The sequence below is a fragment of the Pongo abelii genome, chromosome 9 (assembly GCF_028885655.2).
Source record: "Pongo abelii isolate AG06213 chromosome 9, NHGRI_mPonAbe1-v2.0_pri, whole genome shotgun sequence".
Taxonomy (NCBI): Eukaryota; Metazoa; Chordata; class Mammalia; order Primates; family Hominidae; genus Pongo; species Pongo abelii.
In genome coordinates, this window is record NC_071994.2 from 11,739,478 (window position 1) to 11,755,402 (window position 15,925).

General features: G+C 50.2%; 1 protein-coding gene across 1 annotated transcript; it reads left to right on the forward strand.

The window, feature by feature from the left end:
• Positions 1 to 6,923: 6,923 nt before the first annotated feature.
• SLC22A6 (solute carrier family 22 member 6) lies at positions 6,924 to 15,144 on the forward strand. Its single transcript, XM_002821629.4, has 10 exons — positions 6,924 to 7,563; positions 7,820 to 7,923; positions 8,174 to 8,328; positions 9,843 to 10,011; positions 10,470 to 10,593; positions 10,753 to 10,868; positions 11,904 to 12,118; positions 12,255 to 12,363; positions 14,359 to 14,601; positions 14,865 to 15,144. Exons 1-10 carry the CDS (start codon positions 7,195 to 7,197, stop codon positions 14,950 to 14,952), a joined length of 1,692 nt encoding a protein of 563 aa, XP_002821675.1. The 5' UTR covers positions 6,924 to 7,194; the 3' UTR covers positions 14,953 to 15,144.
• Positions 15,145 to 15,925: the final 781 nt, after the last annotated feature.

Genomic DNA, 15,925 nt, shown 5'->3' on the forward strand with positions numbered 1-15,925 from the left:
CACTGATGTGCCCCAGGAAGCTTTCCTAGGAACTCTTCCTGTAACATCCTTCCCCAGCACTGTCCAGTGGAAATAGAAAGCAAGCCACGTATGTAACTCCAAATCATCTAGTAGCCATTTTTAAAAAGCTAAAAGATGGAAATCGTCATTCTCAGTAAACTATCGCAAGAACAAAAAACCAAACACCGCATATTCTCACTCATATGTGGGAATTGAACAATGAGAACACACGGACACAGGAAGGGGAACATCACACTTTGGGGACTGTTGTGGGGTGGGGGAGGGGGGAGGGATAGCATTGGGAGATATACCTAATGCTAGATGACGAGTTAGTGGGTGCAGCGCACCAGCATGGCACATGTATACATATGTAACTTACCTGCACATTGCGCACATGTACCATAAAACCTAAAGTATAATAATAATAATAATAATAAATAAAATTTAAAAAAGCTAAAAGAAAACAGGTGAAATTAATTTTGAATATATTATGTACATAATATAATAATATTTGACCCAATATATTCAAATATTGCATTTCAGGATTAATCAATATTAACATTATTAATTAGATATTTTATAACCTTAAATTCAGACTAAGTCTTCAAATTCTGGTGTGTATGTTCCACTAGCAGCATATTTCAGTTTGGACTAGCTCAATTCAAGCACTCAGTAGTGGCCACTGGCTACTTGGACAACTCAGATATACTGCAGGGCTTTAATTATCAGCCACAGAGCTAATTACTCTCAAATCTGTATTTAGATATTTGAGAGACAGCTTAATAAATGTGAAAGGGATGGTATTGTACCCCTGCATCAACCTTCTGGTGACTTCCCACTGGGATAAAATCTAAAGTCTTTCACAAGGCCTGCCATGACCAGGCCCAACCTGCCTCAACAGCTTTGGTTTTTAACACTCTCTACCTTGTACCCAGAAATCCAGCCTCAACTGATTTTTTTCAGATCCTAGACTGCCCCTGCTCTTCACCATGCCCAGCACTTGGCTTCTCCCCATCCAACTCCACAGCACTTGGCTCACGCCAACCCATCCTTAAGGCCTAGCTTGGATGGATTCCTCTGAAAAGCCTTCTGTGACTGCCCACCCCCCCCACCCGCCACACTGCCCTAGAGCCTGGGTTGGGCACCCTGCTTATCAGACAATGAACTGTGATCACAGTTGTGTCTTAGTGGGTGTTTCCCTGGAAGCAGACTCCAAGACAAGAATTTGAGTCCAAGTACCATAGATTATTTGGCAGGAGATCCTAGAAAGCATAAGTAGGGGAGTTAGGCAGTAAGTCAGGGAAGAGAATCAAGAGGCAAGAGGAAAGAGAATGAGAAGGGAAGAAGGGTCTCCCATTCCAGCCCATCTGTCACCCAGCCATGTGGGAAGCTGCTGGGACTGGCCATTTATGATCATGTTGGATGCAGGACTCCCCCCTTGCCAACCTGTAGATAACCTGGGGCTGGCACCTAGGACCAGCCTTGTGCTACACTGCCCCCTGAGATCTGGCCCTTATGCTGAGAGTGCAATGGGGTTGGACGGGGAGAAGCCACCTAGTTTCTATCTTGGAACCTGGTTTCTACCTATAGAGTTTCTACTGTGGAGCCTAGGATCAGGTGACAACAGAGCCAGCAATGCCTCCCCTTGGTTTGACTGGGTCTCAACCTGGAGGGAGAAGGACTAGGCTCAGGGAGGAATACTGACCCCACCATGCCCCCATCTTTCAGTTGTCCGGAATTCTGAGTGGCTGCCAGGATGTCCTGGCCATGACTATTCCTGTGCTGCTTCAGGGTGCTTATTGCAAGGACACGCATGAAGGAAAGACACCCAGGAAAATGCTTTCCAGGTACATGGTCAGGACTCATGGTGAACTGAGATGTTGGTCAGGACAAACTGGCCACTCACAAGACCCATTCTTTTTGCAATCCCCAAATCCCCATTCTGGATTCTTCCTTCTCTCCATTGCTGCTTATTCCTCTACAACCCCAGCTCTGCTTGCTTTTTCTACTCCCTCCCTTCTGTCTCTAAGCAGGGACTCCACCTGGCTCGGTGCATGGAGATCCAATATGGAGCACCACTTTTGGGCAGAGTCCTCATGTTGCGTCAACTCACAGGTCACTGGCCTCATGTCCAGCCTTTATATGGAAGTCTTTGGATGAATTTCTAATTTCTCCACCATCCATCAGCCAGGATAGTCAGGCCACAAGGCACAAAGCTCACAGTGTATCTCAGAATTCCTTACTCAGAATGTTGCAAGGGGCCTGGCAGACACTTGGAATCTGCTGGATGAATTTCTAATTTCTGCACCATCCATCAGCCAGGATAGTCAGGCCACAAGGCACAAAGCTCACAGTGTATCTCAGAATTCCTTACTCAGAATGTTGCGAGGGGCCTGGCAGACACTTGGAATCTGCTGGACTCCTCCCCAAGTCAATCATTTCAAACCCATGCTTAGGACATGTAATCTAAGTAACAGTGTTTTATATGATCTGTAAATTATGTATTTGAAAAATCTCACAAAAGAATAAAAACAAAAATCACAGGTAGTCCCACACTTTAAATCCAAATTATAAAATGAAATAAAGTTATACAAAATCAGGACTTATCCCAGAAAATCTGGGATATATGACGGCTGCTGGCATGGTAGGAAGAACAATGGAGTCCAAAGAGTTGAGTTCCAGACTTGTTTGCTGTGTGATCATGGACAAATCCTTTGCCTGCTCTGGGCCTTGGTCTCCTTATGTGTACAATGAGACATTTTTACCTGAGTGATGGCATTCAACTTAGATGGCATGTGGTTCTGTGGTTCTGGGCCAATCAGAGATTCCCATATTTGACCCTTTCTCAGTGAGCATGACCAGAATTTAAGTCTACATTCCAGTCAGCACAAGGAAGTCCCATTGTGAGGTTTTAGTGGCCCAGAAGGCTCCCCTAAGGGACAGTTCCTGGCTCTGAAAATCACTTGCTACGAGAGTATGCCCATCCAGAAACTCCCCATGAGCCAGGAGGCTGCTGGGGAATCCCTTGCCACTCAGATGATCCCAGGACCCAAACACAATTCCAGGCCCAGAGTCTGCAATGGAGTCTTTTCTAGACTCAGCCAGGCTCAGAGCTCATCAGGCAGTCAGGAGAGAGCTCTTCTCCAACATGGGGTTGGCACAGGCTTAGAGAGGGAGGGTGCTTGTAGGGGCCCACCATCTCCCGCTGCCCTCAGCACTCCGCCCACTCCCCCATGAGGGCACCAGGTCCTGGCAGGAGACTGACCCCGCAGTCCCCAAGCTGTTTGTCCAGCTGTCCTCGCATCCCCAGACCACAGGACTCTTATGTATCTTGGCCTGGAGAATGTTGTCAGGCATCTGGACACCCACTGGGTCCCAGCCCAGAACCAACAACGGGTGGGAGGGGGAAGGCTGGGCTGAGTTACATACCTTTCTGGGCCTCCCCTTTTCTCTTTTGTACATATGAGCCCAGATAATTTCCAAAACCCTTTGGGCTGGGCAGTCTACACCTCAACAGCAGCAGTTAAGAACTCAGCTTTGAAGTTAGAATGGGTTTGAACCAATCAAAGATTCATGGATCTCAGAGTCCTGATGAATGATAAATACCCTTGCAGCTTCATGCACAAGGCTGTAGTTTCAATAAACTGCACAACATTAACAGGGCATCTCGACTTCTAACAAGAGAAGTTGGACATCAAACTACATCCCTTCAACAGCAAGACTTGGAGATTTCTTCCCAGAAGAATTGAGAAACATCCTTTCTTCTCATGACCCTTGGCATCGGCTAATTTGTATAGGGCCTGGAGTGCTTTCTGTAAAATGATGGAACCCTAATCATCCGTCGTGTTTAGACACATGCCAAGAGAATGATGAAGCTAGGTGGGGGGCAGTCAGCAGGAGCCAGATTACCTAGAGGGATAGTTAGGGACCCAAAATGGAAACACACCATAAAGGGCAAGGAAGAGTCCAGCATGGTAAGCCAAGCTCAACAGTCAAATTAGGATATAGTGGAGAAGGGTGTTAGAGCAGACACAGGAAGATCAGTTTCCTGATTCAGCCACCCCAGTGGTGGAAGCGGCTGGGTGGGCCCAGGCTGGGAAAGAGCTGCAGGTCTTTGGAGGCCAGGCTATCCAGCTGTCCTCCAGCAGAACAAGGAGGAGGAAAATGTCTCTTCCTTGCCTTCCAAAACATTTTCTTCACTCAAATGAGATCCTGGGGGTTCTTGGAAATATTTTGATAGGAGTCATCTTTCCTTGGCCAAGCAGGTATAGGATTGATTACTACACACACAAACTCTGCAACATCTTTTTTCTTTTGTAATGGAGTCTCGCTCTGTCGCCCAGGCTGGAGTGCAGTGGCGTGATCTTGGCTCACTGCAACCTCCACCTCCCAGGTTCAAGCAATTCTCCTGCCTCAGCCTCTTGGAGCAGCCGGGATTACAGGCGCACACCACCTAATTTTTGTATTTTTAGTACAGACGGGATTTCACTATGTTAGTCAGGACGGTCTCGAACTCCAGACCTTGTGATATGCCTGCCTCAGTCTCCCAAAGTGCTGGGATTACAGGCATGAGCCAGCGCGCCCAGCCTGCAACATATTTTAAGGTAGCGTTTCTCAATCTCAGCACCACTGACATTTGGGGGTCTAGATAATTCTTCATTGTGGGGGCTTGTCCTGTGCATTGCAGGATATTCAGCAGCATCCCTAACCTCTACCCTCTAAAAGCCAGTAGCACCACCACCATCCCAAGTCGTGACAACCAAAAATATCTCCAGACATTGCCAAGTGTCCCCTGGGGGCAAAATCACCGCCAGTCAAAAATCACTGTTCTTAGGATAAGATATACTTAGGCACATTTTCTTTCTAAAATCAATGTGATAGTCTCACCTTTTCACCAGAAACAAATAAGAAAAGCCCGTAACCACTGAATTACAGGGCATCTGAGCTACTTTAAGCTTCTTACCTATATTAGTTCATTTAATGCTCCAAAAACTCAAGGCAGCCAACATAGCTATTATCCCCATCTTGCAAATGAGGACACTAAGGTACAGAGGAGTTTAGTCACTTGCCCCTGGTTCCACAGTCAGTAAGTGTGGAGTGAGGGTGTGGGTCCAAGTAGACTGACTCCTGAGTCCATGTTTTATATAATATGAATTGCATAAGTTAATAACAAGAAGCTGCCATCTACTCTCTCTCAGTGTCCTCAATCTGGGATCCAACCAACTGGATCCCATGGAAACCCATCCAATCAGAGCTCCACACTTCCCTGATCACATGTAACTCAGAAGCCAAAACTCTGGTGGAGGAATTCACGTGATTGTCTTAGAGTTGTGGCTAAAAACACAGTTTGTTCATGCTCATTGTTTTAAAAAATAACACTATGGCTGGGCGCGGTGGGTCACTCCTGTAATCTCAGCCATTTGGAAGGCTGAGGCAGGTGGATTGCTTGAGCCCAGGAGTTCAAGACCAGCCTAGGCAACATGGCAAAACCACATCTCTTAAAAATAAATAAATAAATACATGTGTGCTGGTGCACACATGTAGTTCTTCCTACTCAGGAGGCTGAACTGGGAAGATCATCTGAGCCCGGGGAGGTCAAGGCTGCAGTGTGCCAAGATTGTGCCACTGCACTCCAGGCTGGATGACAGAGTGAGACCCTATCTCAAAAATAAATTAAAGAGGCCAGGCATGGTGTCTCACACCTATAATCCCAGCACTTTGGGAGGCTGAGACGGGCAGATCACCTGAAATCAGGAGTTCGAGACCAGCCTGGCCAACATGGTGAAACCCCATCTCTACTAAAAATAACAAAAATTAGCCAGGCGTGGTAGCACATGCCCATAATCCCAGCTACTTGAGAGGCTGAGGCATGAGAATCACTTGAGGCAGAGGTTGCAGTGAGCTGAGATTGCAGCATTGCACTCCAGCCTGGGCAACAGAGTGAGACTGTGTCTCAAAAAGAAAGAAAAGAGAAGAGAAAAGAGAAGAGAAGAGAGGAGAAGAGAGGAGTAGAGAGGAGAAGAGAGGAGTAGAGAGGAGGGGAGGGAAGGGAAGGTGACAAAGGAGGGGAGGGGAGGGGAGGGAAGAAGAGAAGAAAAGAAGAAAAGAAAAGGAGGGGAGGTGAGGGAGGGGAGGGGAGAAGAGAAGAAAACAAGAAAAGAAGAAAAGAAAAGAAAAAAGACATTATGGATGGAAGACAATATGACTAAGGGAAAAATTTGACCCTTGGAAGGGTCAGAAGAATCACAGGAAGAATCACCCGACATTGTGTATGACGTTGGTCTTAGGTCCCACTCCAAGAGCAGCCTCTGACTTCTGTTGTTTCTTCCAAATGAACAAACCCATGGTTCTATAAGATGTGAGCTGTCCCCAGAAGAACAAAGACTGGGGTTGTCACATTTAGCAAATAAGGATACAGGGTGCCCAGTCAAATTTGCATTTCAAATCAATGAAGAATTGCTTAGTATAAGTATGTCCCATGCAATATTAGAGACATACTCATACTTTTAAAAACTCTTCATTGACCTAAAATGCAAATTTGACTGGGCACCCTGTAATTTCCCTGGCAACCCTTCCCAAAGGCAGACTATTTGGATCTCATCCACTAAAAAGGGCAGAAACTCCTCAAGAGGCCACCACACTTCCCAGAGCCCAGTCTCCTTCCTAAAAGGAAGACAAATAGGTCCAATAGATCCCACTCTGGCCCCCCCGCCCCCAGATGCCCAGATGCCCCCCCAATACACCCCTCTCCCCTCTCCTACTTCAGTCCACCCTCTCCTGCCCTTTGTAACCACTTGGAGAAATTCCACTGACACAAGGAATCCTTGGAGGGTTAATCCTTCTGATACTAAGTCACACTTTAACTCATTGCCTCCAGGCCAAGGATTAAAAACTTCCCATGCAAGGGTCAGGTCTCCAGCAGACCCTGAAAGCTGAGCTGCCCTGACCCCCAAAGTGAGGAGAAGCTGCAAGGGAAAAGGGAGGGACAGATCAGGGAGACCGGGGAAGAAGGAGGAGCAGCCAAGGAGGCTGCTGTCCCCCCACAGAGCAGCTCGGACTCAGCTCCCGGAGCAACCCAGCTGCGGAGGCAACGGCAGTGCTGCTCCTCCAGCAAAGGACGGCAGGCAGCCAGAGAGACAGAGGTCCTGAGACTGGAAGGCCTCAGCCCCCAGCCGTTGGGCTGGGCCTGGTCCAATGGCCTTTAATGACCTCCTGCAGCAGGTGGGGGGTGTCGGCCGCTTCCAGCAGATCCAGGTCACCCTGGTGGTCCTCCCTCTGCTCCTGATGGCTTCTCACAACACCCTGCAGAACTTCACTGCTGCCATCCCTACCCACCACTGCCGCCCGCCTGCCGATGCCAACCTCAGCAAGAATGGCGGGCTGGAGGTCTGGCTGCCCCGGGACAGGAAGGGGCAGCCTGAGTCCTGCCTCCGCTTCACCTCCCCGCAGTGGGGACCGCCCTTTCCCAATGGCACAGAAGCCAATGGCACAGGGGCCACAGAGCCCTGCACCGATGGCTGGATCTATGACAACAGCACCTTCCCATCTACCATCGTGACTGAGGTGAGCACCTGGGGCTCCCAATCCAGGGGCCAAGATGGGAAGATGGGGGCCTTTGTTAAAAAAAAAAATGTACATGGAGAAATTAACTGCTGAGTTAAAAAAGAAAAATGCTCTCAGCTGTCAGGACCAGAGAGGCAAAGGGCAAAGTGCCGGAGAAAGAGGGTGACATGGAACCCAGAGGACCAGCTGAAGGGGGGGAAGGGGATTCTCTGAAGCCAAGCTCATCTCTGCCTGACCCTTGCTCCTCTCCCCACAGTGGGACCTCGTGTGCTCTCACAGGGCCTTACGCCAGCTGGCCCAGTCCTTGTACATGGTGGGGGTGCTGCTCGGAGCCATGGTGTTCGGCTACCTTGCAGACAGGTCAGTCCTGGGTAGGGTCAAGGGGCTGGGCTGGGATTAGGGGCTCAGCTGGGCTCAGGGTGTCTAGGTGGGAGCTTGGCATTGCCAGCCGGGGCTGGTTTGAGGATCTACAGCACCAGCCTCATAATACTTCAGAGGTCCTCAAAAGACCCCAGCCCAGGCATCGTCCAGGGCGAGCCCTCCTCTCCTGGCTCAGCCTGACCCCCATCAGTCTCCAGGGCCCTGCTACAGGTCTCCCCTCCTCCCACAGGCTAGGCCGCCGGAAGGTACTGATCTTGAACTACCTGCAAACAGCTGTGTCAGGGACCTGCACAGCCTTCGCACCCAACTTCTCCATCTACTGCGCCTTCCGGCTTCTCTCGGGCATGTCTCTGGCTGGCATCTCCCTCAACTGCATGACACTGAGTGAGAGATGCTTACCGGCCCACTCCCCTCCGGCCACTCAGCCCAGCAACCCCTTTCCAGCCTCCCCTCCCAGCCTGCCCCTCCTGAGCCCTGCCTGCCCTCCAGCCTCTCTCGGGTCTCACCTTCCTGCCAATAGAACAACCTTTTCTCAGGCTCATGCCACACTGTTCCCTCATTTAAAAACAGGATTGCGGGCCAGGCGCGGTGGCTCATGCCTGTAATCCCAGAACTTTGGGAGGCCAAGGTGGGCAGATCATGAAGTCAGGAGATGGAGACCATCCTGGCTAACACGGTGAAACCCCATCTGTACTAAAAATACAAAAAATTAGCCAGGTGTGGTGGTGGGCGCCTGTAGCCCCAGCTACTCGGGAGGCTGAGGCAGGAGAATGGCATGAACCTGGGAGGCGGAGCTTGCAGTGAGCGGAGATTGTGCCACTGCACTCCAGCCTGGGCAACAGAGCGAGACTCCATCTCAAAAAAAAAAAAAGCAGGATTGCAAACTCCATTGTTAGAGCCAGCAGATCATGTAAGAGGGCCAGGTGCAGGAGGCATTAGGGAATGGTGAGAACTGTATCCAAAGGAGAGACACCTTCATCCAGAGACACCACAGGCATGCAGCTGCTCCAGGCAGGAGATCCTAGGGCTGTCATAGCTTCCCCCTCCTCTTTGATTAATGTAAAATATCCCAGTTTTTTTTCATGTTTGCAATTAACTCTAATAATAAACATAGGATGAGGCAGCATCATGCAGACAAGACACATTTGTGGACTGAGTGTGGTCTCTCCATGGGCCATTGATGTGCATCCTCTGATGGATCAACCCTCCTTTACCCCATGTTTCCCAAATGAAGAATCCAAGGCCAAGAAGAAGGGAAAGGATTTACCTAAGGGCATTCCTCAACCACAGAAGGGAATCCAGGGATTTGGGATTCTCTGGACTAGAGGAATTAACCAGGACTGGGCTAGAGCCTGGGCAAGACACCTAAGAAATCCAACCCCCAAGTCCAGCCTAAGTATCCAAGTCCCTGTCCCAGCAGCCCAATGGGGAGCCCAACTGGACAGGAGGTAGGCCTCTCCAGACCACACCAGAGAGGTGGTCCCACTCCTACTTCAAGACTCCAGGACGGAGAAAAGCCACTGCCTCCAAGATGCTCTGGCCAGTGAGAGTAGAATCTCATAGCTGAAGAAGACCAGAGGAATGGTTGCTGTTGAAGACAGACCGAGTGGCCAGAGGTGCTCTCAATGGAGAAGGAACTCTAGCCAGGAGAATAGGTTGAGGAGGAGCAGAAAAAAAAAAATCAAGAGTGTAGAGGGGGCAGTTCCCAGATATTCTGAACCCAGCTCCTCATCCATACCTCCACTGAAATTCCCCCACTCCCATCACCCTGGCACTCAACTTACTCAATGTATTTTCCACTGAGCCTTGGGACAGACCAAGGTTTGGATGGAGGGAGGGGTCTTTACTAACCCAGCAGCCCAGGTAGTTGCAGCACCCTGTCTTAACCCTCTTTCCAGATGTGGAGTGGATGCCCATCCACACACGGGCCTGCGTGGGCACTTTGATTGGCTATGTCTACAGCCTGGGCCAGTTCCTCCTGGCCGGTGTGGCCTACGCTGTGCCCCACTGGCGCCACCTGCAGCTACTGGTCTCTGCTCCTTTTTTTGCCTTCTTCATCTACTCCTGGTGCGTGGGGCCTAGGGTTGGAGGTGGTTGCCACAGGAGCCCAGAGGCTGCAAGAGACAGGACATCTCCCAGAGCTCAGCACACATCCCATCCCAAAAATGTAGAGAAGGTCAAATCCAGTCCAATGCCTCCGTGTGACAGATAGGGAAACCAAGGCTGTGGGGAGAAGGCTTTGCCCCAGGATATCAAATTCTCTGGCTTCCCCCACTCAGTTCTCCAGCCTGCCTGCTCTGCTCCCCCTACCAGCAACCAAGAGCTGAGCTTCTGGATTGGGGAATATGTCATTACCAAGCTGGGCACTGCCTCGTGGTCCTAGAGAGAGGGATTTGGCAAGACCCCTGGGTTCCCAACCTTAAATAAAATCCCATCGCAGGCCCCTAGAAAGCCCAGCCCCAGCCCCTCACCCAGCTGACTGGAACTGAAGCCATGCTGACACCCACCCCCACCCCCACTCCCAGGTTTTTCATCGAGTCAGCCCGCTGGCACTCCTCCTCCGGGAGGCTGGACCTCACCCTGAGGGCCCTGCAGAGAGTCGCCCGGATCAATGGGAAGCGGGAAGAAGGAGCCAAGTTGAGTATGGAGGTGAGATCCCCTGAGACTTCCCATGATAACCTCCCAGGGCTTCACCCCCAAACCCCAAACCCAGGACCCAGGGCCCAGGGAACTCCTCTGAGTAAGGGATTAGGCTGAGAGGAGCTCCTTGGGAGGATCCCAGGCCCTGAGCTCTGCTGGTCCCAGCAGGTACTCCGGGCCAGTCTGCAGAAGGAGCTGACCATGGGCAAAGGCCAGGCATCGGCCATGGAGCTGCTGCGCTGCCCCACCCTCCGCCACCTCTTCCTCTGCCTCTCCATGCTGTGGTAGGCCCAGAAAGACAGACAGACTGAGACAAAAGGCTGGCTGGGGCGGGAGGAGACACAATGGGTGAAAGAGGCCAGAGAAGAGGGCAGGAAGGTCAGCAGACCTGCTGTGAGAAGCAGTAACCCCACACTAGGGATCATCCTTAGGAACCAGATGCCCCCCAGCCTCGACTCAGTCCCAGTCTCCACACGGGACACCAGTCTCCCCATCTTGTCCTTTCACTAGCCCTGTTCCAATGTGGAGACACCTCATCAGGACCAGTGGGCTCCAGAGTCAATAGACTTTCATCATGAAGGCAGAGACCAGTCTGGTTTGCAAAATATTCATAGATTTTACTGGCCTGATGGTGCCTGCCAGAAACATAGGCACAGGCAACAAGATAACTAAAACTCATCTCCAAAGAACACTTTGGCCAAGAACGAAGAAAATCTTCCTTTCCCTTTGCAACACTCCCCATTATCCTTCCTTCCCATCTCCATAGCAATCCCGTGACAGTTAAGGGAAACATAATCAGAAGGAACAATCCTGCCAATGAATTATTTGCTTCCAATTTGGGATTTATTCTCAGTCATGGGCTCTAGCCAATAATCTTGAGCTTCGTTTTTTGAGCTCTTGACATCTTAAAAAGCACAACACTCATCCCAGGACCATGGACAGGTCCCAGAAGGCTCTGTACTCTCCCAGCTGCCTTGGCCCTGAAGATGGCTTGGGTATGCACCTGCCCTCCTTCAGTCCAGCATCAATTGATAAGATGAGAACTAAACCTATGTAAATCCTACCCAGCAACTAAGTGAAAATTCCCCCAATTAACTGCAACCCTAGTTATCACAAGATTGGGAAATTTGGAGTATTAGAGGACTACCTCAATACTTAAACTCTGCAGTTTAATTATATGGTTAAATGAAGAAATATTAGCCAAGGCAGATTCCAGCTCCTTAAGCAGGGTACCCAATGCAGTTCCCCCACTGTTTTGAAAGAGTACCCCACTTTAAGCCTTCCTAACAAATTCCATACCCCTCTCTTCTGTCTGCTAGGTTTGCCACTAGCTTTGCATACTATGGGCTGGTCATGGACCTGCAGGGCTTTGGAGTCAGCATCTACCTAATCCAGGTGATCTTTGGTGCTGTGGACCTGCCTGCCAAGCTTGTGGGCTTCCTTGTCATCAACTCCCTGGGTCGCCGGCCTGCCCAGATGGCTGCACTGCTGCTGGCAGGCATCTGCATCCTGCTCAATGGGGTGATACCCCAGGGTGAGCACCCACGAGCACCTTGGCCCTTCTCCTCAGCCCCATCCCCACACATAACCCAACATCTCAGAAGGGAGGGGGCCAATTCCTCCTAGCCTCCACTCCCAAGCTCCTGCTATCCCCCCTTCTTTCTTTCTAGACCAGTCCATTGTCCGAACCTCTCTTGCTGTGCTGGGGAAGGGTTGTCTGGCTGCCTCCTTCAACTGCATCTTCCTGTACACTGGGGAACTGTATCCCACAATGATCCGGTGAGTGGGAGCCTAATGGGAGAATGACAGGCTTTTCCTGGGGAAAGACATTCTTCTGTGCACAGGTCGGACCCCAAAGCTAAATCAAGTACATTCCAGCCCAAAGGCCCCTCCCAACACTCATCATTGCAAGGCACATAGTAGCCACTGAGTACACACCTCATGGCCTAGCTAACACAGGTGTTACTGTCCTCTAAGCCCTTATGGGACCCTAGAAGATCTCAAAAGTAGCCACCAACTGGGGCAGGGTAAGGAACCAAGAAGACACATCTCAGAGGCAACAAATTGAAGTCTTCCTTTAATCTCCAAAACCCAAATTAGAAGCTGCCACCAAATCTACATTCCATCTATAAACCAAGTGATATATCTGAAAGCAAAGACCACAAACATGAAAGCAACTTCCTATCTCAAGATTCACTCCTGATAATATCTCAGCAATAGGAATAAATATAGTATTGCTTATTTGAGTCCTAAGATGGGGGGCAGTATTTTTGCATTAAGAAACAAGAATGGGGGCCCTGCACGGTGGCTCATGCCTGTAATCCCAGCACCTTGGGAGCCGAGGCAGGCGGATCACGAGGTCAGGAGATCGAGACCATCCTGGCTAACAGGTGAAACCCCATCTCTACTAAAAATACAAAAATTAGCTAGGCGTGGTGGCGGGCACCTGTAGTCCCAGCTACTTGGGAGGCTGAGGCAGGAGAATGGTGTGAACCCGGGAGGCGGAGCTTGCAGTGAGCCAAGATAGCGCCACTGCACTCCAGCCTGGGCAACAGAGCAAGACTCCGTCTCAAAAAACAAAAACAAAACAAAAAAAAAGAGATCAAGACCATCCTGGCTAACCAACATGGTGAAACTCCGTCTGTACTAAAAATACAAAAATTAGCTTGGCGTAGGGGCACACACCTGTAGTCCCAGCTACTCAGGAGGCTGAGGCAGGAGAATAGCTTGAACCCAGGAGGCGGAGGTTGCAGTAAGCTGACATCGCGCCACTGCACTCCAGCCCCAGCAAGAGAGCGAGACTCTGTCTCAAAAAATAAAAATAAAATAAATAAAATAAACAAGAATGGGATGCAAAATTTACATGAGATAACAAAGAAATGTCAGGCTTCCCTGGGCTACTTGGAGTGCGCCTGTAAGGTCTACAAAGTGGAACCCTGAGGGTCATGGTCCTGTGCCCTTACCAGATTTCAGATGAAATAGCAATAATTCGAAGCACTCACTATGTACCAGGCAGTGTCTTAAACTTTTCACAAATATTAATTCATTTAATCTGCATAACAAGCCATTGTGGTAGGCACTATCATTATTCCCATTTACAAACGTGAAAGATGAGGCAAAGAGAGGTTAAGTGACTTCTCCAAGATCACACAGCTAACAAACAAATGGTGAAGCATGCATTTGAATCCCAAGCAGTATGTCTCCTGAGTCAATGTTTTTAACCTCTTCTCTCATGAAGAATGTTCTTAACATGCAGATTCCAGCTCCCTCCCCCTAGGGATTCTAATCCAATAGGTGTATGTTGGCTTGTTGCAACTATAACACAATTCCTCCAGGTGATCTGAGAACCACAGGTGTAACACAACTGAATCATTTTACAGCTGCAGAAACTGAAGCCCAGGGAGGGAAAGGGGTTTGCCCAAAGTCACACAGCAAGTTAAAGGCAGAGCCAAAATTCAACCTTAAGTCTCCTTATTCTCTGGCCAGAACCCTTTCCAACTTCTCTTTTTCAAAAGATCACCAACAGCTGTGGTGGGGGAGGACAATTTGAGCCCAGGAGTTTAAGACCAGCCCTGGTAACATAGAGACCGTATCTCTACAAAAAAAAAAAAAAAAAAAAAAAAGCCAAATTGGTTTGCTAATCAAATGGGGAACAGAGGAGGTACCGGGAGTGTCCTGGGGGCTGAGCCTGAGCTGCCACCCTCCAAATGGGACCAGCATGTGGGCATTCATGCCGGAACTCTAACCAACACCCATCTGCTGCGGGCCCTGCAGGCAGACAGGCATGGGAATGGGCAGCACCATGGCCCGAGTGGGCAGCATCGTGAGCCCACTGGTGAGCATGACTGCCGAGCTCTACCCCTCCATGCCTCTCTTCATCTATGGTGCTGTTCCCGTGGCCGCCAGTGCTGTCACTGTCCTCCTGCCAGAGACCCTGGGCCAGCCACTGCCGGACACGGTGCAGGACCTGGAGAGCAGGTGGGCCCCCACTCAGAAAGAAGCAGGGATATATCCCAGGTCACACATGCAGGGTGGGGTGGCATTGAGACTCAAGCCCAGGCTTCCTCTTCTAGCCCAAAGCTCTGTGTCCCTTTGTCCCCAATTGCCTGAGCTTCTCCTAGAATCCTTCCTGGGGATCCCAGCTCCAGGGAGCAGTAGGTATTTGGGGCAGAAAGCAGGTGTCCAGGCACAGCTGAGCGGAGACCCCCTGGGAGCCTCCATATCCCGGCCCTGGCCTGGAGGCTGCATACCCAGAGTGCCATTCTTCTGCCGCCCTGCAGGAAAGGGAAACAGACGCGACAGCAACAAGAGCACCAGAAGTATATGGTCCCACTGCAGGCCTCAGCACAAGAGAAGAATGGACTCTGAGGACTGAGAAGGGGCCTTACAGAACCCTAAAGGGAGGGAAGGTCCTACAGGTCTCCGGCCACCCACACAAGGAGGAGGAAGAGGAAATGGTGACCCAAGTGTGGGGGCTGTGGTTCAGGAAAGCACCTTCCCAGGGGTCCACCTCCCTTTATAGACCCCACCAGAACCACATCATTAAAAGGTTTGACTGTGCACCATCTCTCCGTGTCTCTCGTCTCAAATGGAATGGCCACTCCATTTTAGTCAGCTTCCAGCCCAAGAGGCCATACAGTCCCCTCACACCCACTCCATCCCCAGGACTTTACAAACCATCCCAGAAAATTAGAAAAGACTCTTGCCTTTGCCCCTCTCTATCCCTCCCTCTTCCCTCCCCCATCCTCTAACCTATTCAAATATTTCTGTGAGATTTAGCTAAATATCTAATGCTCCTCCCTTCCCTGTCAGGCTAGAAACTGACAAGGGCTGAAATGACAGGCTGAAATGAAAGCAGCCAATCAGAGGCTTTATTTCAAGCTCCTCCCACTCTGTGAGAGCGGGTGGGAACCTCTGACAGCAAAGGAGAAGAAAAAGGACAACAGCTGATGAGGTGTGGTGGCTCACACCTGTAATCCCAGCATGTTGGGAGGCCGAGGCGGGTGGATCACTTGAGCCAGGAGTTCAAAACCAGCCTGTGCAACATAGCGAGATGCTGCCTCTATTTAAAAAAAATAAATAAATAAGACAACAGCTGTGACTTCAGGATGTTGGCCCTTTTGCAGCATGGTCAGGATGATGGAATCTCTAGATTCCAGCAGGGTCTGGACTCAAAACCCACTCTAGATTAGCCTGCTAGCTAACCTAATCCTGCCTGCTGCACTATCTGAGCTCTCTTGGTAGTTCTGCCTCCTGTGGGCTCTGGGCTGGTGGAGGGAAGAGAAGAGGGAAGGGGGAGTGGGGAACATAGCCAGTGAGACCCAGCACTGAGTGGTAAGTA